This window comes from Rattus norvegicus, chromosome 1, assembly GCF_021556685.1.
Source record: "Rattus norvegicus strain SHRSP/BbbUtx chromosome 1, alternate assembly SHRSP_T2T, whole genome shotgun sequence".
NCBI lineage: Eukaryota > Metazoa > Chordata > Mammalia > Rodentia > Muridae > Rattus > Rattus norvegicus.
This window is the reverse complement of record NC_141534.1, coordinates 50,062,000-50,083,727: the sequence shown is the minus strand read 5'-3', so window position 1 is coordinate 50,083,727 and position 21,728 is coordinate 50,062,000. Positions and strand designations below refer to the sequence as shown.

The window sequence follows — 21,728 nt, the reverse complement described above, 5'->3', positions numbered from 1 at the left end:
TGGGAGATCCCCTAAGGGGACACTGTATTTGAGATTGGGGTTGCTGGGTAGTGCCTCTGGGAGGTGAGGAAGGTACAGGAAGTAAGGCCTGATGGGAGGTGCCTGAGCCTGTGGTCTTCAAGGTGCACTTACACTTCCCCTCCCACCATGACATGACTTCTTCAGGAGAGGAAACCAACTGGGCCTCCTGCAACCTTGAACTTCCTAAACTGGCACCTCACCGTTCCTCTTTAGTAAGTCAGTGAGTAGCCTCAGGTACTTGAAAGCACTGTGACACTAAGGAATACCAGATCACTTGGTCAGAGGTCGCCAGGCAGAGCAGTCTGACATCCCACAATACTGCCTGAAAATGAATGTATAAAACCAGAATGGGGTGTGGGGGATGGGCATTGTGATTTTTGACTGAGGGTCTCTGCCCCTCCCCCTCTGGCTATGCTGCCTGTCAATCATCTCGGGGGAGAACAGGCTTGCCCAAAGAGTCAAATTCTTGGCTTCTGGGCTTAATTTATTTAGGGTTTTGGAAAGCTGGAGAGGAGGCAATGGGATGAGTGCCAAAATGCCTGGACTCCCAGAAGCGGGCTCTTGAGAGAGGCTTTATTTGGTTTATTTTTTTCACAGTTCTAAAAACTTAGCATGACCTGTTCATGGCAGACCTCCTACATTCTGAAGAGTTTCAGTGAAGTTCTGAAGAGGGGGGAACAAAATCATGTTGATAGAATAGTACATTTCCATCCAAACAGAGATGAAGTGTCCAAGCAGCTGGGCTGGTGGGAAGCGGGGGCCAGTGGGCCGCAGGCCCTTGTGGGCAGCAGACTAGAGAGGCCTCGAAACTATGTGGGATCCCCTTTGAAAACCCCACATCCAGATACAAGGCCATGTGGAAATGGGCTGGCACCCAAGGTTAATGGAGTTCTGTCGCCCATGTGGCAGGTGGCTGTCAAGAAAACAGAAGCCACCTGTGGGGAGGTGACACATGCTTTGGTCCTAGAGATGAGAAAACAAAAAGTCAAATGACCTTTGATCCTGGTGGATCTCTGTGAGTTCAAGGTCAGCCTGCTGGTCTACATAGTAAGTTCTAGGACAGGCAGGGATACAACAGTCCCTGCTCTCAAAAAAAAAAACAAAAAAAAAAAAACCAAAAACAAAAAAAAAAACAAAAAAAAAAAAACCCACAAAAACCATCCAACGGGATGGGAAGCCACCTAAGACCACAGATTTCACCCAGGCTCCTTAGAGAAGTGGAGGGAAGATAAGATGGTGTTACCAGGGTCGGGAGGCTGTGTGGACATTGCCTTGAGACAAAAGGGTCAGGGGAAAGGGGGTTGGTTGTATTAGCCAGCTCCTGCAGACATCCTTCATCTCCACAGGTCCCCACTGACTAACTCCTGCTGGTAACAGTAGGCATGTCACCAAGGAGGTGGCCTCTATCAAGGGACAGTGAAATGAGAGTATCAGGGCAAACAGGCTCAGAACCAGGCTCACCCTGGGGGGGCGCCATGTCAGCCCTGATGTAACCAAGATGTAGGGTGGGGTGACCTCCAAACTAGAGCCTACCTATGATCTCAGTAAAAGATGGTAATGCATGACCATGGGGACCAGATGAGACACGGTCTCCACAGATTTGTGGGGAAAGGGAGGAGCGCAGAGAGGGCCTGCTGTTTTCAGGCAGCAACACAACCACCTTAGCCCAGAGAGCAGAGGTTGATTCGAAGGAGAAGGGAGTTGGGGAAGGAAAAGGATAAGACTCCTGAGAGATGACATTCAACCCCGAGTCCCTGTGAGTCTGGGGTGAGGAGATGACTTCTCAGCTCTTGAGAGGAAATGATAACACTTCTCTCTTCGTCTCGGAAAACTGAGGCTTTAAAAGCACTCTGGCGAGATGGCTCTGTCCAGTCTTCCAGCAGTAATCATTAGTGCAGCGCCTGCTGCCATGTAACTGAATTTCACATGTGCTGCTCGGCTGGGGCAGGACCAGCAGGAGCAGAGCCCTGGGAGTTGCACGCATGGACATGCCTCCCCCAGTGTGGGTGATCTACATCACTCCATTCTGTGACAGGGCCTCAGGCTTTTCCTTCACATCTGTCTGCAATCCCTCATGCTGACCTGTTCTCCTGGAGCCCAGGAGGCCTTACCATGCTTTGCACCCCAGTGATGGCCCAGTGTGGTGCCCACACAGCATCTACTGAAGCCACAGCAGCCCCTTCCCTCATCTCTGCCAGCTCCTTGTCCCAAACAGCCCCTTTGCTCACGCACAGCCACTAGAATTCTGGGCATGCTGGAGCAGTGGCGCCCCCCAGAGGCCAGGACCTGACAGAAGGAATGCACTGGCCGTGTACAGAGGTCCGACATGCAAGGGTTTCTTTATCATCATCCATATTTACAGAATCTCACATTCACAACACAACAGAGTATCTACAGAGGACCACATAGGTCTGCATGAAAACAAACTCATTTATGCAAACGAGCCACGGGGGGCCATCCTCAGAGGCTAAGACCGAAGCTGAGGTGCTCACTGCTGTCAGGGGCTAGGTCTTCCCAGGAGAAAGGCAATCATGGACCAGGTGGTGACTATGCTGCAGACCCTGTAAGACAAAGGCACAAGTCAGAGGCCTGGACGAGGCAGGGTCTGCCTGGGGGCCAGTGGGCGAGTGGCACAGGCTCTGCTCCCAATTTTATCCAATCAAATGTCATGTTTTGTTTTGTTTTTTTGAGACAGGATCTCAGGTCAATACAGATGAGCTGCCTTCCCTAGAGGTCGGGGTCAGAGACTGACAGGACAAGCGGCTGCCTGCCAAGGAGGCTGTCTATGGTAGCTACAGCTCCTTGGGATCAACTCCAAGGCTCTTTTTCCAGTCACTTGGGCCCCAACCTCACATGTGACTTAACCCTTCTTGGTGCCGCTACTGGCTTGGTTCCCTTCCCACTACCCAGGCTGGACCATTTCACAGCCATGTTTGCTCCCTGGTGCCCCCCACTGGCACAGAAGACAGCAAGGTTTTGCAAATGGAGTTGGATCCTGTCCCCCTCCACCCCTCACTCCCTTATGGATGCGACCTTACCTTATCCCCTCTTTTCTTGTTCCCCTTCATTGGCCCTCCGCATACAGGCACCTCCATACAAGAGCTACTGCCCCATCTTCCTACCCCCAGTTTGGCTCACTCCTTATTCTCTGACTCGTTCTGAGGCGTCCATCATCTCCTATGACCTGTATCCTGCCCCCAGGTCTCTCTCCACCCCACCCTAGTCCACTGACAGAGCAGGGCCCAACACTGCAGTGGGAAGTTCTCGATACGCTTCGCTTCACACCTGTCATCAATGGCTGACAACTCATAGCAGCTAGTGAGCTGGCCGGAACCAGACCAAATGGGACCCCGGCAGGCAGAAGAGCTTTCTGCCAAGTCACTCACTGTAGCAGGCAGGTGATGTTGGGCGAATGTCTCCAGTACCGGTACAGGGAGACCTGCAGGGTTGGGTGGCTCCTGTATTCCTTCAAGACACTGCGGGCACTGCCAAAAGAAGTTTGCTCAGGTCAGCAAGCAACGTGGCCACAGCCACTAAAGGCGAAGAGGCAATGAGGCAGGGCTTGGAGCAGGGTACCTACTCCTTAAACTTATTGGTCAGGAGCAGGAACTGGCTTCGAGTGAACCTCCTGACATCAAACTTGCAGAGATTCTGGAACTCACGGTAGACCTGGTGCTCACTCACCCCGGGCCACCTCTTGACAGTGAGGATGAGTACAGGAGGGCGGATACTGGGGTAGTCTGGGCCAGAAAAATTCTAGGAAAACAAAACCAAGACAAACAAAACAAAACTGATACTTTATACAGTTTGAAAATGTTAGAAGATTCTAGAAGAGACTGGGTGTGGGAGCAGGGAAGAGAAAGGAGAGTCACGGGGTGTGACCCTCCTCCTCAGCTCCCACTGCACCCTGCGTCTGCACTGAACCCTGCAGCAGCACACCCCAGCGAGCACTGGGCCTGCTGCCCACCCAGGCCTGAGGAGACAAGATCGCAGAATGAGACATACTTACAATTTTCGGAACCCCAGCTCTGATAAGATTCACTTGGTTCACGTAGGGCGCCAGCACATCGAGGTATTGGGGGAAGGCAGGCTCGTGCACAGCACCGCTGTTGTAAGGACAGAGGAAAAACCTTGAAGCACTCAGGCACATAGGTTGTTCTGCTGGTCCTCTGCTGTAGCTAAGGTTTTGATGGGAAAACAGGGAAGGGAGCTGCCTCAGGTGCCTCTCCTTTCTACCCCTCCCAAGGCTTGGGGCTCATTTTGGTGGGCAACCTCACACATACAAGCAGAGTTTGGACCAAGAACTTCTGGTATCTGCTGACCAGCACCAGCAGCAAACTGGGAGAGCTCCACTTTATACCCTCTGCAGTAACATCACCCTGACTCCAATGCCCCCAACACCTCTACTGCCAGCTGCACCCCAAATGTAGCACCAGCCAAGGTGCCAGGGATATAGACTGCCATGAGCCTTCTCTAACCTGAAAAGGTTTTCCAGTCACAAGGGCTAAAATGAAGAAAGGGGGTAGGGCATGAGTCTCAAAACTGAGGTATGCTGCTGCAGGCAGCCCCCTCTGTGCCAGCATACGGCACCTGCCAGTGAGTACCAGGATGCTGCCACACCGGGGGAGAGGAAACCAGCTGGCAGGCTCCTCGCATAAGCTAGAAGCCTCACATCAACTTATCAGACAATATTTGTATTTATATCTGTGGCCAGAACAGACTACTAAGTTCACAGTCCAGTCTAGAACGTTTCTAGGCCAGTCCTGAAGAACAGGTTACAACAGTGGTCAGCACCCTCTGAGGGCCCATGGAGTCCCACAGAATTAATGTGACCCACATAATATCTCTGCCACGTGTCATCGGTGCCCTTGGTGTCCATGTACTAACTCAGGGGCCCTGGGATGCCACCATCAGGGGCCACGCGTTTATGTTCAATTTGGGTTTCTGTGTTTGTCCATTCGGGCACCAACCCCAGCCACTGTCCTCCTGGTGATGTGTCTTTCATTTGAACACTTTATCGTCTCAGTTCCCTGTAGCCTCTGAGAGCTATGAGAACACTCATAGCCAACAAGGCTACAGCACTGAGGTAGGAAGTTTTCTATAAGGAATTAGGACTCAGGTCTAACCCTGCTACGGTGTTCCCTGACACACACCAGTCTCCACATTGCTAAGACATCGCAGGATCCAGGCAGGAGGCACTGTGGCAGCAAGGCTCTGCAGAGCAGACTGCTTGCTTCAACCCTGCACTGGCTGCTGGGGAGACACCCACAAACTACACATTCCTTCTCTTCAGTGGTCCTGTGACCCAGAGGCCCTGGTTTCTAACTGGGGTTTGCTGAAACTTGAGGACGTGGTACCAGGATGAAAGGAAGGACACTCACCCATGCACCCTCTGTAGAAGCAAGTGAGCCACTTTCAAGAGAACTAGAAGAAAAAACAGGAGACGGAACGGATCTCAGGCCTGTGGAAAAGTGCACCCAATAGGAACCAAACAAGACCCAGTCCACATTCACAGGAGGTCCTTGGAAAGGAACACATTACCTGACCCGCAGAGGAAAGCGTCATAGGCTGCTTCATGAGGGCACTTGGTCTCAGCTGAAGTGGTTTTCCAAAAGAGACAAATGACCAGTCGGTAATTAGAACGATCGTGAGGAGGAAACCTCTCTTCCCATCCTATTCAACAACCATGGCAAGTGTGGCAGGCACTGTGTACCCTTCTCCCTGCTCATAAACATCTCACTCTTGTCCTGGCCATGTGGAGATAGATGGCAGCCTATACCCCACACATTGAGAGAAAGCAGGTTCCTGTGCTTCAAACAGTTAGTTCTCTGGCTTAGTGTATCTGTAAGGCAGAGTTGTGTGGGACAAAGCAAGGTGGGCCAGGAAGGAATCCCAACCCAGGTCTACAGCCTGCTGCCTGGGGGACCAGAGTGGAGAACCCTCAACTCAGCCCGAGGGTACTTGGCCAACTACTCGAGGGGCCAGAGCTCAGGGACATACCGTATTTTTTACATTGTCTTGCATGAATGATCACCGGTCCGGAATTCTTAGTGGGATTCAAGTTACTATTAGAAAACAGAACGGGGTAAAGTCAACTCACTAAGAGTGACTCCTTCTTGTCCCCAAGCTCCTTAAATTACACAGATACATGCTCAGCACGTCCTTTTTTAAAAGACAAGGATCTAAGCATGGACCAATGAGATCTTGATAAGGCCACAGACCATGAGGCCCTGGGTTCAATCCCTGATGCTTCAAACAAAGGAAAACAAAAGAAGACAACAGGTCAGCCAACTGTCAACTAGAGATGCACAGAAGCAGTGTGGTGGTAACACAAGCGAGGGGGCGGTGAAGGCCTGCTAAGAAAAGGTAATGGAGGAGAGAGAGAGGGCTCAGGAGGACTGTCGCAAAAGGAGGAGAAAGCCCAAGCTCCAAGGCCTGCAAAGCAAATTCAAACAGCTCAGGGCCACAGCCTGTTCCTAATGCATCATCCTGCGGGGTACAAGCACAGGTCCCCCGTGTAACTGTCAAAGGGAGAAAACCTGACAGCAGTGGGTGTGGGCGAAAGGGAGGCTGTGAAGGAGACTTAAGGCAGACTGGGTAACTTGTCTCTAGGGAATAAGCATGCTGCCATACCAGTTTTAGGCACCCCACCAAGGGCTTCCCACAAGTGAAGAGGCTCTGACCCTTTTATTCCACAGCCCGATTACACATATTTCCCATAAGACTCCACAAAAACTACAGGGTTACCGTGGATGCCAGGGAGAGGGTCAAAAAGTGAGTAGCTTATTTTTAAGTTTTAGATGGTGATGGTAAGGGAAATGAGAGGTGATGGCTTGAGTCCCTAGGAAAGGGACAAGTAGGCAGAGTCTAAGAGAAGGGAGGAGGCAAGGCAAGCAGAGAACAGCCCTGCTGGCTTCAACCAAAGAGGGTGTTTGGGGATGTTCAAATGCTTGCCTAACATGTACAAAGCCCAGGGGTCTACCCCCAGCACCCTCATAAAACAGCAAACTGGTACTTGACTATAATCTCAGCATTTGGAAGAGAGACAGAAGGATCAGAAGTTCAGGTCATTCTTGGCGAGTTCAAGGCCAGCCTGAGACACCTGAGATCCTGCCGCAATAGAAACCAGAAAGGTGTGGGGCTGGTGAGATGGCTCAGCGGTTAAGAGCACTGACTGCTCTTCCAGAGGTCCTGGGTTCAATTCCCAGCAACCACATGGTGGCTCACAACCATCTGTAACAGGATCTGATGCCCTCTTCTGGTGTGTCTGAATAAAGTGATAAATAAATCTTAAAAAAAAAGGGGGGGGGGGTTGGGGATTTAGCTCAGTGGTAGAACGCTTGCCTAGCAAACACAAAGCCCTGGGTTCGGTCCCCAGCTCCGGGGGGAAAAAAAAGAAAAAGAAAAAAAATATGTAAGACCCAGTTTGGTTTGTCAAGAAACCAGGAAGGTGATGATTTGTTGGGGTTTGCCCTGGAGTTATCTGTATTTTGATGCTAATTCCACTGCCCCAAGGACAGCAGCCTAGTCACTGTATTCAGGAATCAGGTGACTTCGCCAGAAATTTCTACCCACTGAATTTGTAAAGTATAGGTGAGGGGCAGGTACAGGATAGAAGGAGGCCTGTCATTGGAGGAGAAGGAAGGATGGGTGGGAGAGAAGTTTGAAGGAAGAGGAGGAGACTGGAACGGAAAGGAGAGAGGGAGAAGGAGAAGGAGAAGCTGTGGCAGGACAATGGAGGCTGAGGTTAAGATTCCGGATTCCGCTCTGTGTGTTTGTAGGTTGTTATCAATGTTCTTAAGGGATGGATGGTACTGGGCTTTGTATGTTTAAGTGGGCAATTATATCTTATCAATTGGATCTAAGATTATTGTGTTGTGTGTTCTTTTATGTGAGGGTTTGAGTGTAGGAAAGTGTGTGGCGGCGGGATGTGTTTCCGCCAAGATATCTAGCAGATATCTTGGGGTACCTCGGTGTAGGACCTAGCAAGGTAAAAGACAACAATACTTTTTTATCTTTATATTTTTACAACAACAATGATTGTGTTTGCTGGTGACAGGAGACTCAATGAGAAGGACAGAACTTGAATGTTCAAGAAGGCAGGCAGCAGGCTTGACCTCTGACCTCTGACTTTTTTTTTCAGAAGTAAGACCAAGAATGCTGTCTGAGGCAGGGGTGGAGGCCTGAGGAGCTAGGTAGAGGGACATTAGGTCCAAGCAGCTGTGTCTGAGGGAGCAGTACCACAAAATTATTGTTTTGTTGTCCAATGAAAAGCATGCCAGTTACACACAAATACATCAAAACTAGGGGGCCTGGAGTAAGTTAAAATCAGAGAAAGGTCTCAGAGGTCCCTTGTGACCTGGGCAGCTGAGGCTGCAGGCCTTGCTCCAGAAACACCTTCCTCACCTGCTCAGCACTTCATACACTTCCGAGAGGTTGGAGACTCGTGGGAAACGCAGTTCCTGCAATCATGAAGAACGGAGCACTGTGCTTGGGGTCACCATCTGCTGCAGGCCTCGCAAAGGGTCACTACATGGACCTGGCAAATGCTGGCCTTGACACCATCCCAGGGTCAGGAGAGCAGGACTCTGGGGGCACCACAGAAGACGTCCCAGTGACCCTGGCTAGAGGTCAGTGTCAGCCACAGAACTCTCACCTTCTGTTTAGGGAAGGATGTGAACACAGGAACATGAAACCCTGGACTAGGTGGGGCTAGCTATGCAGAGTACCTGGTGTCTGGGGATCAGGAGGCCTTGGGGTAATGTCAGGTCACTAAGTGCCAAGATCAAAGATGGAGCAGGTAACGACCAAATACTCAGGGCCTCTCTGGGCAGAAATGCTCTGCAGAACCCTTCTGATTTCTGCTAGCCCTCCTAGAACAGCCCACTTTAAGCCATTAACCTAAAGCTTTAAAACACTGATGGATTCCCCTTGCTCCGTTCAACTCCTAAAAGCACTTAAAGTAACTGAATGCTTCTTTCCCACGTGTAGTGTGTGACCTGGGCTACAGGAGTCACCTGGGGAGCTTTTGGACTATTACCTGGCTCCACTCTAGACCACACATGAAGTGGCAGTGGAGCTGGGACCAGTCTGCAACCTCCCCTGTGATTCTAACTCCGTCAGAGAACCCATGACTTCAGTGCTTGACAAAAATGGGGTTTCCTCCAGACTTTACATGGGGCCCCTAATCCTTTAGATGATCCTTTGTAGGCATGCCTCATAGGTTTATAAAATATGTAGTAAGCTCTAAAACTGTTTGGACCATGCATACACGATGGTGTATGCCTTCAGTCCTAGTATGTGGAAGGCTGAGGTGTGGAGTTGTCACGATTTCAAGGTCAGCCTAGGTTACCTGGCAAGACCCTGTCTTAAAAAACAAAACAAAACAAAATGCCCACAAAATTATTGCTCTGTTGTCTGATGAAAAGTACACTATTTACCTACAAATACATCACAACTCGGGCCTTGGAATATATGAAAATCCATCGAAAAGTGCCATGAGTATGAACTCAATACCCCCTTATCCCAAAGCAAACCACACCTTACCTTCCAGATGTCTTTAGTCACGTTCTTAGTGTCGATGAGGACAGGGAACAGGCTATGGATGTTCTGCTTAAACTGATCGTAGCTTTCTGAGGGGGAAAGTCCAAATGGGACACATGAATCTGTGGGTCAGTGGGAACACACGGAGCCACCCTCCGGCCCAGGTTGCCCCCAGCACTGACTAGGAAAGCAGAGAGAACAAGACATGAACTGCAAGCATTTCTAACCCTCATGGAAGACGGACTCCCCAGCCATGCAGCCACTGCCACTTTCTATGTAAAGGTCACATGGCTTTCCAGCAAACTCAGAGCCCTGCCTGCTGCCTTCATCAGCTAACACGGCCCAGGAGCTCGGGAAGACACCCGTGAAGTAAGCAATAAACGGCTATGCACGGCTATGCAGAGAACAGTCCAAGACAAATCAGCTGAATACCTTATCAGGTAAAGCATCCTGGTACGAAAGGGGATTTTAGTAGACTCTGAATAGGTTATACTCTGTGCAGTTGTGACACTGCATCCAGATACTGGTTTATGACACACAAACTCTCACCACACATCCCAAGCAAAAAGCCCCAGCATTCTCGACCACATTCCCCGCCCCGCCCCAACAGAACCTCTGCCAGGTCCTCTCCCTGGGGTCCTTGTGCCCAGCTCACAGTGGACTGTGATCGAGCTGTGGACTTGTGAAAGGTCCTGGCCACCTCCTCCTCCCAGCTGGCCACTGCTCACCCTCACACGGGTCCCACATGCATTCTGTGGTTGCAGCACCTTACCACAGCCCCAGGCCCACCAGCTGCAGGAACGTCCCCTCTTCCACTGAATGCCTTTTCTGTTTGCTCAAGCTTTCGAGTGCATCTCATTCTTTTGCTCTAATTCTTCCAATATGCTCAAATAGCTGTTCTGTCCAGCTGTGTTCTTCAGAACTCCCTCGGGGAGCTTCCTGTCCCTTCTCATCTAGTGCGTACCACACCTTTGTGAACCTGCTTACTCCTGCCACCAAGCTGAGGTCTCTACTGCCATCTCATCTCACAGCTAGAGAAGGCAAAGGCACCACCTGGAGAGGTCACATACATACACACACACACACACACACACACACACACACACACACACACACCCCGAGGGATGGACACTACCCAGTACACTATACTGCCATCTGTCCAAAGACAGACTCAAGTGTGGAAAAGCCCAGGTGGTCACTGAAACACCTAGGCATCTGTGAGGTCTATAATGGCACGAAGGGGAAAAGCCAACCCTAAGATTGAATCCATAGTCTACACAAGTATATAAAGACTCAAAGCAAAGGAGAAAAGCCAAAGCGCTAAGCAATGAATGGAGGGTTCTTTCCTTCATACATCTGTGACCTTGCCCACGGTCATACCATGAGCCAGCCAGGCACAGGAAATGTAATCAGATTCACCCTCCCTGAGGAAGCACCCTGGTCTCTACCCAGAAGGTGGTGCAGACACAGACCTGAGGCTAGAAGGTGAGCCCGACTTCACCCCTACCTGGGAGAGGTCGGAAGAACTTCTCATGGAGATGCAGTAGGTCCGTCATCATGTTATGTCCTACCAAGGGCTGCTTGGAAGAAAGCAACAGGTGAGAGAAGGGAATTCTGACTGTCAGGTCCAACCCTTGGTCTAAAGCAGGCTTTTGGTTTTCAGTAAAGAAGGTCGCTTTAGATCACTCGCTAATCCAGCTTCAGTGTTTTTCAGCTCCCACATAAGAGAATGGGATTGCTGGGGTGGAGGGAGGGAAGAAAACAGGGAGGGAGGAGAAAGATGGAGGGAGGGGAGCTAGCAGGGAAACAGACAGACAGACAGACAGACAAGGGAAAAGAAGGGGAGATGAGTAAACAGCAGCGGCCCTGAGGCAGGATCCACAGTGGGAATCCGTGAGGCAAACACAATTTCTCCAAGCAATTTTAGGTAATGGCTGTTAAAATTCCCAAGCTGCTATAAGAGACAAAGACACAGGAGACCCTCATGCACTGTCTTTTCTCAAACTAACCCACCACAGAAAAAGCAAGGCTATGTCCAAAGACAAAGAGTCACCTTAAAAATTTACTAGTCTGGGGCTTGGGGATTTGGCTCAGTGGTAGAGCGCTTGCCAAGCAAGCGCAAGGCCCTGGGTTCGGTCCCCAGCTCCGAAAAAAAGAATAGAAAAAAAATTTATTAGTCTGGGCTGGAGAGATGGCTCAGTGGTTAAGACCACTGCTCTTCTAGAGGTCCTGAGTTCAAATCCCAGCAACCATGGTGGCTCACAACCATCTGTAATGGGATCCGATGCCATCTTCTGGTGTGTCTGAGGACAGCTATAGTGTACTCATATATAGTAAACAAATACATCTTTAAAAAACCTTACTAGTCACTTATTTTATGTTATATGGGTGCTTGGGCTGCACGTAAGTCTGCAGGTCACACGTGCATAACGCACAGAGGCCAGAAGAGGGAGTCAGGTCCACTGGAGTGACAGACAGCTGTGAGAGGCCCTGTGGGTGCTGGGAATCAAACCGCAACAGCAGCCAGTGCTCTAAACCACTGAGCCATCTCTGCAGCCCCCAGAACTCATTTTTTAAAAATATATCTTTAATCATTTCTTGGCCTTTTGAGTAAGGTCAAGTGAAGAAAGATAACTTTATTGGCAGAGAAGCCTTAATAATCTACTGCTATAAATACAAAAGATGATGGAAAGACATGGAAAGAGATATCCCCTACCTTCTGGGCTTTCACCAACATCTGAAAAAAGACAGAGAAGCCTCTTGCAGAGAGAAGAATCTGCTCCTTCCAACAGGTGACTTGGTCACAAGAGGCATGCTCAAGGTACCAGCGATGTGGCTGGCTCACTTTCTTCACAATTACCTGCAGCGGAGAGAGACAGGCGTACAAGGGCCTACCTACGACACAGCTGGGAATCGGGGTCTCTTTACCGCAGAGCAAACACGAAACAGAAGCCTTTCAGAGGCCAGATTTGGCTGAAGAGAGGGGAGAGGGGGAGGAAGTCGCTAAGGACACACACCTAGGCGAGGACTCACCCCCTCCTCTTTCAGCACTGTCCAGATGTTGGGGAGGGCCTGCCTCAGCACCAGTTGGACCTCGAAGGCTTGGAACCCTACAGGAAGGAAGCACAAGGCATACACAGAACCTGAGCACTATCAAACTTCAAACTTCCCTTTCCTTCCCCATGGGAGAAGCCTGAAAGGAAGAGACACTTCGAGCCTGTGACTGGTGGGCTGCACCGGAAGCCTGCTTCCAGGGCGCCTGGGCCAACGTCTGTGTGTCCTGCTGGGATGTTCTAGGACAACATTCTCAAAGGTCTGGATCTCGAGAATGCTCTTCAATTGGGGACACTCATGTGGCTGTTTCTGTAGTTTACGGCTGATGATATTAACCGTGTTAGGAACTAATACTAATTATAACTTAGAGAAGGCACTTCGATAGCAAAGAAAGTTAAAGATAACATGTCAGAAAAATAACTGTTTCTCAAACAAAAATCTTAAGTAAATCAGGTGTGGTGGCACATGCATTTGCTACTAGCACTCTGAAGCAAAGGCAACCAGATCTTTTTGAGTTTGAGAAAGGTCTCTGCTGAGGGGGCTGTCAGGCTTATGGCAATAGATCCAGGTCTCTGCTTTGAGAGTTTCACAGAGCTCAGGCTGGCCTCAAGCTCACTACAGAGATGAGAATGATCTGAACTCCTGATGTTCCTGCCTCTGCCTCCCGCGTGCTAGGGCTGCAGGTGGGGACTTGTCACATCTGACTTTATAAAGTGCTGGGGATTGAACCCAGGGCCTCCTGCATGCTGGGCAAGTACTCTACCCACTGTGCTACAGTCTTAGTCCTCTACATACCCATCTTTTATTGAAAGTTTAAAGTTACAGCCAGCAAACACAGAGTCCTGAGGTGACTGGCTTCTCTGAGGGAAAGAACTGAAAATACTGAGGTCTAAATAACCTCAGCTTAGTTATTTTAAGTGAAAGTTTCATTCCCTTAAAATAGAATAAGATGCTGGAGAGGCGGCCCAATGAGTAAGAGCACGGGCTGTTCTTCCAGAGGTCCTGAGTTCAAATCCCAGCAACCACATGGTGGCTCATAACCATCTGAAATGGGATCTGATGCCCACACTCATATATTAAAAAGTTATATTCCATTAAAATAAAATAAGAAAAGATGCTGGAGAGGTGGCTCGGTGATTAGGAGCCTTTGCTGCTCTTACAGAGGACCTGTGTTCAGTTCCCAGAACCCAAATGGTGACTTATAACCATCTGTAACTTCAGTTCCAGGGAATCCAATGGCCCCTTCTGCCAACCTTGTGTACCAGGCTTGTGATGTGGTGCACATACATAAATGCAGGCGGAACAGCCATACAAATAAAATACTAAGTAAACACTAAAAGAGTGTTTTTTTTTTTCAGCAAAAACAACAGCTGGGACTGGAGGTACTTAGACTGTACAAGGCCCTGTCTGTGATCTCCAGTGCATGCACACAGGCACTCAGCTGATCCAGGTCTCAGCAGACGATGCCACCCGGGTGACACACGCACACACACACTCACATACACACACACATTAACAAGTCACACCTGAGCAACACTTTGGAGACAGCTTTGACCTCATAGACTCCATGGCAATCAGACCAGGCTCTAGGCATTGCCACAATGAGGAATGGATTCCCCATTGTCAGTAAAACAGGCATTCAGGTAGAATGGAAAGGATTGGCTCATGAGTGAGTCTACCCTTGAGACTCAATGCAGGTTAAAAAGCCTCTGAGACTTGGGAATTCAGGTCAGGACTTTCACCCCAAGGATAAGCTACCTACTGAGCAAAGGCCTCGTACTCAGTTATAGTGGGGGGGGGGAGGGACTTGAGATCAAGACTCAAAGGAAAAGAGAATTTGTTCCCCACCTCCCGGAACATTGCCATGACACCCCATGCTCCCAGGTTGCCTACCAGAGATGCCAGGCAGAGTCATCTGGTCACCTTCCTCAGCCAGGTCCAGCCACTGGGTCACCTTATCAATCACCACCTTGATTTGGTCTTTATCCAGAGAGCTGAAAACGGGCACAGGGAAGCAGAGACTTGGTAGAGATCATACCAGACTCCTAAGACAATCTCAAGACTGACTCGTGTCTGGAGCCTGTCATCTGAAAACAGTCGTTTGTGCTCCACATCTTTTTGTGCAAGAGGAAGGTCAACTTCTGTTCTTCAGGAATACAAGTCTGCCTGGATGGGGTGGCCAGGGGCTCTAGCCAGTGAACCGTACTGTCAGGACTGGCTGCCTGTGGCTCCCAGAGGATTTGTAATGAACTTACTGGAAACATGAGGAAAAAGGCAAGCACATGAATGAACCCTCTGCTCCTTTGTCAGAAATCTAAGCTCTCTCTCCAACACTTGAAAAATAACAAAAGACAAAATATTCAAACTGGTTCCCTCTGTTTTTACTCTTGAACCTTGAGGGCCATTTAATTAGAGTTTGAGAGAAAAAACAACAGGGCAGGCAAACTGTAAAAGATGTAATTGACAGCTGCGTGAGGCAAAGAGGCGGCAGGGCCAGCCAGCCAGGCCTTTTGAGTTAGGGTTCAAGAAATCAAGCAGAATCAGCAATGGAGGTCAGCGAGTCAATGGAGGGAGGGGGAGACTGCAGGGAAAGAGTGGGAAAGTCCAGAAGGTCAGTGCAAGCATGCTTAGAATTCTGGCAGGTGTCCAAAAAAAAGGGAAAGTTACCCACTTCAAGTCTGAACTTAGAAAAGCAGGCAGGCCTAGAGGTAAGGTTCAAGTGACTTCCTGCTTTAAAAAAAAAATCTACATTTGTATATGAACATCAATACCAAACACAATAAAAGGAAGGAAAAAAATAAACACACCAAAATATTCGAGATTACCCAGACCGTATGAAAACCACATTTTGGAGTCAAAGCTAATTGATTTTTTTTTAATGTAACCTGATGAAGGTGAAAAGTCTCATGCCCCAAAAAGGCTACATAATTCAAGACTGGCGACTGGCGAGGACCCAGGCTGCCACCTCCTTGTGGTCACTGGACCTTAGTGCAAACAAGGTCTGGGCCTGCCAAAGGAAAGGAAGCAACCTCGCTCCAGGGACAGAGAAAAGCCCCCTGCTGAGGCAACCTCTAGGGTCCACACAGACACACTGGGGCTTAGCTGCTCCCCTCTGTACCGCAAAGTTAGCTTGTAAATCCCACAGACCCAATTCCTGTCTCTTTGAGAACCAAATTTAAGAGTCAATTTCTTAGCCAGGCAGTGGTGGTGCAGGCCTTATAATCCCAGCACTCAAGAGGCAGAGGCAGGCAGATCTGAGTTTGAACTGGCCAGCTGTGGTCTACAGAGTGAGTTCCGGAACGGCCAGGCGACACAGGGAAACCCTGTCTCTAACCCTCCCCCAGCCCGGGGTTAATTCCTCTTTTCCTTTCTTTTTTTTTTTTCTTTTTAGAGATGAGGGTCCTCCTATGTAGCTCAGGCTAGCCTGGAACTCACAACCATGCCACCTCACTCTCCTGGGTGTTGGATTCCCAGTGTGTGCCACTGGGCTGTACGTACGTAAGGGTGTGTGTGCGTGTCGGGGATGGGACAGAGAACAACCTGTCCTTTCTAAGTGTTCTCTACCACTTTGTGAGATAGAACTTCTGTTTCTTCATGGCCTGAATCTCAACAAGTTGGCCAGGCTGTTAGCCAGCAAGGCCCAAGGATTCACCTCTTACCTCCCCAGGGCTGGGATTATAATTAAAAAAAAAATATATATATATATTTATATATTACATACTTATATTTTAAAGTATATTTTTAAATATAAAACGTATTTTATATTTTTATATAAGCTATATTATATATATTCATACATACATACATGCGAGCGCACATGCATACGCTTTAAGAATCAAGCTGGGATTTTATCAACTGAGCTTCACCTCCCAAACCATGTGTTTTCATTTTCAAGATTAAAATACTGTTCACATGAGAGTTGAAAGGAGAAGATGTAGAAAGTGTTCTCTCCTCTCAGGAGAGTACAGGTGGCCAAAGCCACCTCAGCTAAGTGTGAATGGTTTGATGAGCCAGCCTCCCCAACCACAGAGGAGGCCAGAAGCCTAGCAATAAGGGGACCAGAGGCGCTTGGGAAGGCAGACCCTACCTTCGGACTCTCCAGTTCCCTCTCAGGATACTGTGCTTGATTTTCTTCTCCTGTTCTTCATTCATGTATGGGATTCCGTTTTTGAGGAACTGAAGACAGGAACAGAACAAGGTGACTAGTAAGAGCCATCATGAGGGCCAGACGGCAAAGTGAAGGGGACCAGGGGTAGGCGAGGGAGAAGGGAGGGGAAACGATGGTTTAGAGTAACCCCTCCACAACCACAGCCCCCTCATCAGGTGCATACCTTGTTATAGTCGAAGCCATACTGATTCAGAAACTGTACACTAGATGCCTGGAAAGAGAATTCTGAGTCCAGGATCCCAAATGTTGTAGGGAAGAGAAAGAAATTGCAGGAGTGCGCTACATACCTATAAAGCAGAGATAACGAGGAGAAACCCCTCACACAAGGACAGAGCAGACAGGCAAGCCAGCCTGGCTCACACAGCAGGCCCCGCCTGCAGGCTTGACTTTCATTTAAGCAGCTAAATGGTTTCTGAATGCTCAACGTATTTTAGACACTGTCTAGGGGCCAAAAAAAAACAGGGAGTAATACTGCCCTTGGGGAGCAAAGTCCAAGGCAGAAATAGGCCCATGACCCACCCAAATACTCAGCCTAAGCAGCAGATCAGTGCTCCCTGCAAATACACTCACAGCTGAGCCCCCTGTAGCAGCTTCCAAGCAGAGCTGTCCCAAAAGGTACAGCATTCTTCTGATTCCTGGTGCCCAAGAGCTACCAGGCAGCTTAAACACCTCTCTAGATGGTAACACTCCTTACTACTTTCCCAAGATGCACGAGAGCCAGGAGGAGGAAACAAGAACCAGAAGAACACTTCAGACACAAGGCAGGAGAGGCCCCACAGAAAAGGCACTACTTCTAATCTTGAGAGTACAGCGTGCGTGCGAAAGCCAGAAGTCAAGAGGACAGTGTCCAGGACAAAGTGATTCAGACAACCAAAGGGAAGCTGCCACACACAGACGGGAAAGGCTGTGTGCATCACAGCTGGCATACATACTTGTTTGATTCTCCTTCAACGCTGGAAAACATGGACAATCCTAGAACAACAATGGTAGACGTAATGAACACAGAGGCAAGGCCACCTGAGGTCAGCCCTTGAAGACCAGACATTCCCACCAGCTTTGCACGCACAGACATGGTGGGGGCGCAGAACAGGGACACGTCCTTACTGCAAAACAGACTCAAGGTGTGAGACCGACCACACTATAGCTTGTGCTGAAATTATCAAACATAGACTCATGGCCAGTTTTCCAAGCACAGCAGTGGTAAATCAACATTTCGCAGCTTCAAAACAAGCCGAGAGTCAGGCTCAATGGCATACGCCTTGTGATCCTGGCACTTGCGAGGCAGAGGCAGGAGGATCAGAGGTTGAAGAGTTTGGCTACATGCAAACTCTTTTGAGAGGCTAAGGCAAGAAGGATTTTGTGAGTCTGAGGTTATCCTGTGTTTCTGTGTGAAATTCTGTCTCAGAAAACCTAAAAAATTGGGGCCAGCAAGATGGCTCAGTGGATAAAGGCCACTATTTTTTTTTTAACATAAGCCCAACGGCCTGACTTTAATCCCCGAGACTGAGGTAAAGGCGAAAGGACAGAATGTACCCACCAAGTTACCTTCTGACCTCCACATATGTCCCATACTCATATATCATAAATAACAAACAAATTTAAAAATTTTAAAACTTGGAACCAGGCTGTAGAGATGGCTCAGCGGTTAAGAGCACTGACTGCTCTTCCAGAGGTCCTGAGTTCAATTCCCAGCAACCACATATTGGCTCACGACCATCTGTAATGGGATCTGATGCCCTCTTCTGGTGTGTCTGAAGACAGCTACAGTGTGCTCATATAAGTAAAATAAATAAATCTTAAAAAAAAACAAAAACAAAACTGGAACCCAACAACAAAAAAGGGCCAATTTAACCACTTTTAAATCTGTAAATTACTATGTTAAACAAGCCACTGAAAGTGGAAAACTCCCAAAGTGGTGGAGAGCAAAAGAACTTAACCAAAGTGATTTCTTGTACTTCTCAAATAGATCTTGTAAGAAAAACAAAACAAAAAAAGGCAGCAAAATCCAAGAAGAAAAGGGAAGCATACCCAGGTGTAAACACACACCCACAAATGTTCACCTCCAGAGAAAGCAGGAATCAGTAAAACCTGGCCCATAGCTTGTTTTTATAATTCATTTTACTGAGAAAGTCAGGGCCCCTACTTACTTGTAGACCCCAGTATTATAAATCAGAAATAAAATTAGAATTTTTTAGATGATCAGGTTGGTTTCTGAATATGAACGTCCACTGGCTGTTGCTGGTCCACTGGCCGTTGCCGGTGTCCACCTCTGAGAACACCGTGGATGACTGGCTGTAGCTGTCAATGCTTTAATGCACATACTCTAACTCAGTCTCACTGAGAGAAACATCCCAGACACACAAAAGTGTGCTAGTGTGCAAATAGGAAGGCCGCCAATAACGAAAATGCTCTTCATCATAGAAAATGGTCACTACATATACTTTACACACTAAGCCCCCATCCATACTTTTGTAATATTATGGAATTTCTTAAATGATCAGGTCTGTATGCTAACACAGCTTCCCAAACTCCATTAAACGAGAGAAAGAAAAAACAAAATGTAAAACACGTGTACGATCTGTTCTTGTCAGTTTTCTTTTAAAAATCCCCCACACTGGGGCTAGGGAGACGACCCACAGGGAGACTCACACCGTCCATCAGTAACTCCAGTTACAGGATATACTCCTCTGGCCTCTGTGGGCACTGCAGCCATGTGGTGCACGTATACACATGCAGGAAAGACACTAAGGACATACAGTAAGTCTTGTAAAAACTCTTCTAATCACCTACTCACAGACAAAACATATAGTTTTGCTCAAACGATAGAATAGGTGCAACAGTGACAGTTCATGGCATTGGTCTGTTCAGCTATGGAATAAAAGGCTGGTAAATTCCTGCTTGGTCAAAAGCTACCACCTTTCACACTGCAAGTGCTCAGGTGAAACACATACCACCGACGCAGCCGCTGCCACCGCCACCACCGCCACCACCACTGCCACCGCCACCGCCACCACCTTTCATATTCTCAGTGCTGCAGGTGGTACACACACATATACACACACAGGAAACCCAGACAGTGAAATAACTTCCAGAATGATCTATAACAAAGAGCTGAGCATCAGACTCACCAATCTGACAGATTGTAAACTGCTGAACACTTTGGCGGGTCTTCAGATACCACTCAGATGGCAAGTCAAAGAGACTGTGAAGAAAGAGGCATCTCACTGCACAGACAAGGGGATCAGAAGTAGGTACCAGGCCTCTGTGGCAGGCTCAGTTACTCTAAATCAGGGACCTATTATCCCTGTTACCACAATGAGAGTACCTATCAGCATTTGGCCAACAAAAGCCACATCTCTCAACTGGGTGCTGTTAGGAGATGTCTCAAGCCAACGAAAAATATCCCCCAATACGCACCAAAAAAACCAAAACCAAAAACCAGCCAATAGGAGCCTGATCAGAAACAATGCTTGTCTGGCAGGGTCTAACTAAGGAGGCACCGGTGAGGTAAGGCAGTAATACCTGATCTGTTGGGGCCGGGACAGGTTTGAACGCAGACCTGTGAACTCTATGTCCAGACCTACGGGTGCACAAAACAGACAAAAGTCCTCAAGCACAGAGCGAACCACCACCTTTCACACCGGTAAATGCTCCAGGTGGTAGGCATATGAATACAATAATGAAAGCAGGCCGGGTGTGTGGTCCCAGACAGGGCTGTCCAGACGACAGAAGCAAGAGCTGTGGGGTTGATTGCTTCAGCCCCCCTGCTGGAGTGGGAAAGGAAGCCTCCTTTCCTTCCTAGGGACGCTCGCTGAGCTCCTCTGGCCTGGAGACCCATACGGTACACACACACCACACACCAGTTCCCAAGCTGTCCCTGACAGGCCCTGCAACCCCAGGCATCTTACCCACGAAGTCCGCACCCGCGACAAGTTCCTGCAGGAATGGAAGGCTCTGCTCAAATTCGTCCGCGCCCACGTCCATAGCCGCTAGTCCCAGGGCGCGCCGGATGCGGCCACGTGCTGCCCACGCGTTTCCGCTGCGCAGGGCATTAAAGCTCGCGCACGTGTTACACCAAGGCCAGAGCCTGGTGGGTGGGAGTTTCGGTGCGGTGCCCACAGCCTTGATCTTAATTTCCTGGGAAAGTGGAGGCTGTTGCCATCAAGAACTGCCAGTTGCGCTGAAAGCATCGTTAATACCAGTGATCAGCTAGTATGGTCCTTAGCCTGTAGAGATGCCTGCCAGAGGTACCAGTGGCCAGTCACCATGCTCACTGTCTAGGGTCTGATACACCCTCTCAATTCTAGACTTAAGTCTCCTAGCGACCTGGGCTTCTAAGTGAGATGCTTCAATCCATACTTAACGTGAGGGAAGAAAAAATATATACATGTATAACTTTGTCTCCAGGTGCGTATTCATTGATCAGAGAGTGACTCTTCCTCTATTGAATGCCTTACAATCAATGCTTTAAAAAAAAAAAAAACTGATCCATGCTTGTTATTTTTCTAAAATAATGAACACTTGACTAATATATTTCACCTAAGTAAACCTATTAATCGAGGTACATATTTGGAAACTGCTAGAAGCCACTTTATGTGTCTTTTTCATATTTTAGCAACTTTCAGAGCTGCCATGATCTCTCCAAGCTCCAGCCTAAGCCATCTTGCATGACAATTTTTTAACACATGATCTTGTTTTATGAATTATTTTGCTGGCATGTGTGTGCCCTATGTGTTCACAGTACCCTGTAGAGGCCAGAAATGGGTGTTGGGTTCCCTAAGAACTGTAGTCCTGGCTGTGAACTGCTCTCTGGGTGATGAGTACCAAATCCAGGTCCTCTGCAAAAGCAGTGAGAGCAGTGAGTGCTCCTACATTAAGCCATCGCTCCAGCCCCTCATATGACTATTTGTAAAGCATTTTCTACAGCCACATTTGAATTCTC

The 21,728-nt window shown here is 48.6% G+C and overlaps 1 protein-coding gene across 7 annotated transcripts; it reads right to left on the bottom strand.

Moving 5' to 3' along the window:
* Positions 1-2,341: 2,341 nt before the first annotated feature.
* Positions 2,342-21,009, bottom strand: Pnldc1 (PARN like ribonuclease domain containing exonuclease 1). 7 transcript variants are annotated; one of them, XR_015628922.1, is made up of 19 exons: positions 20,695-21,009; positions 20,309-20,366; positions 19,915-20,010; positions 17,719-17,758; positions 16,950-17,073; positions 16,706-16,794; positions 14,512-14,612; positions 12,598-12,674; positions 12,281-12,424; positions 11,072-11,141; positions 9,568-9,653; positions 8,428-8,680; positions 6,022-6,086; positions 5,563-5,616; positions 5,403-5,445; positions 4,031-4,127; positions 3,602-3,777; positions 3,408-3,506; positions 2,342-2,582 (listed from the first exon to the last, which is right to left on the bottom strand). XR_015628922.1 is itself a non-coding variant. In NM_001395593.1 (19 exon segments), coding segments are annotated over 19 exon segments (1,593 nt in total). In that variant the 5' UTR covers positions 20,771-20,805; the 3' UTR covers positions 2,342-2,518.
* Positions 21,010-21,728: the final 719 nt, after the last annotated feature.

Excerpts from the sequence above, each read along its gene's own strand:
- Pnldc1 (XM_087567674.1), bottom strand. The coding sequence starts at position 17,750 with ATGTTTTCCAGCGTTGAAGGAGAATCAAACAA. Across the intron at positions 8,484-9,567 it reads TGACTAAAGACATCTGGAAG|GAACTGCGTTTCCCACGAGT; the intron begins GTAAGGTGTGGT and ends TCATGATTGCAG. Across the intron at positions 4,128-5,402 it reads CTTCTACAGAGGGTGCATGG|CGGTGCTGTGCACGAGCCTG; the intron begins GTGAGTGTCCTT and ends TCCTTACAACAG.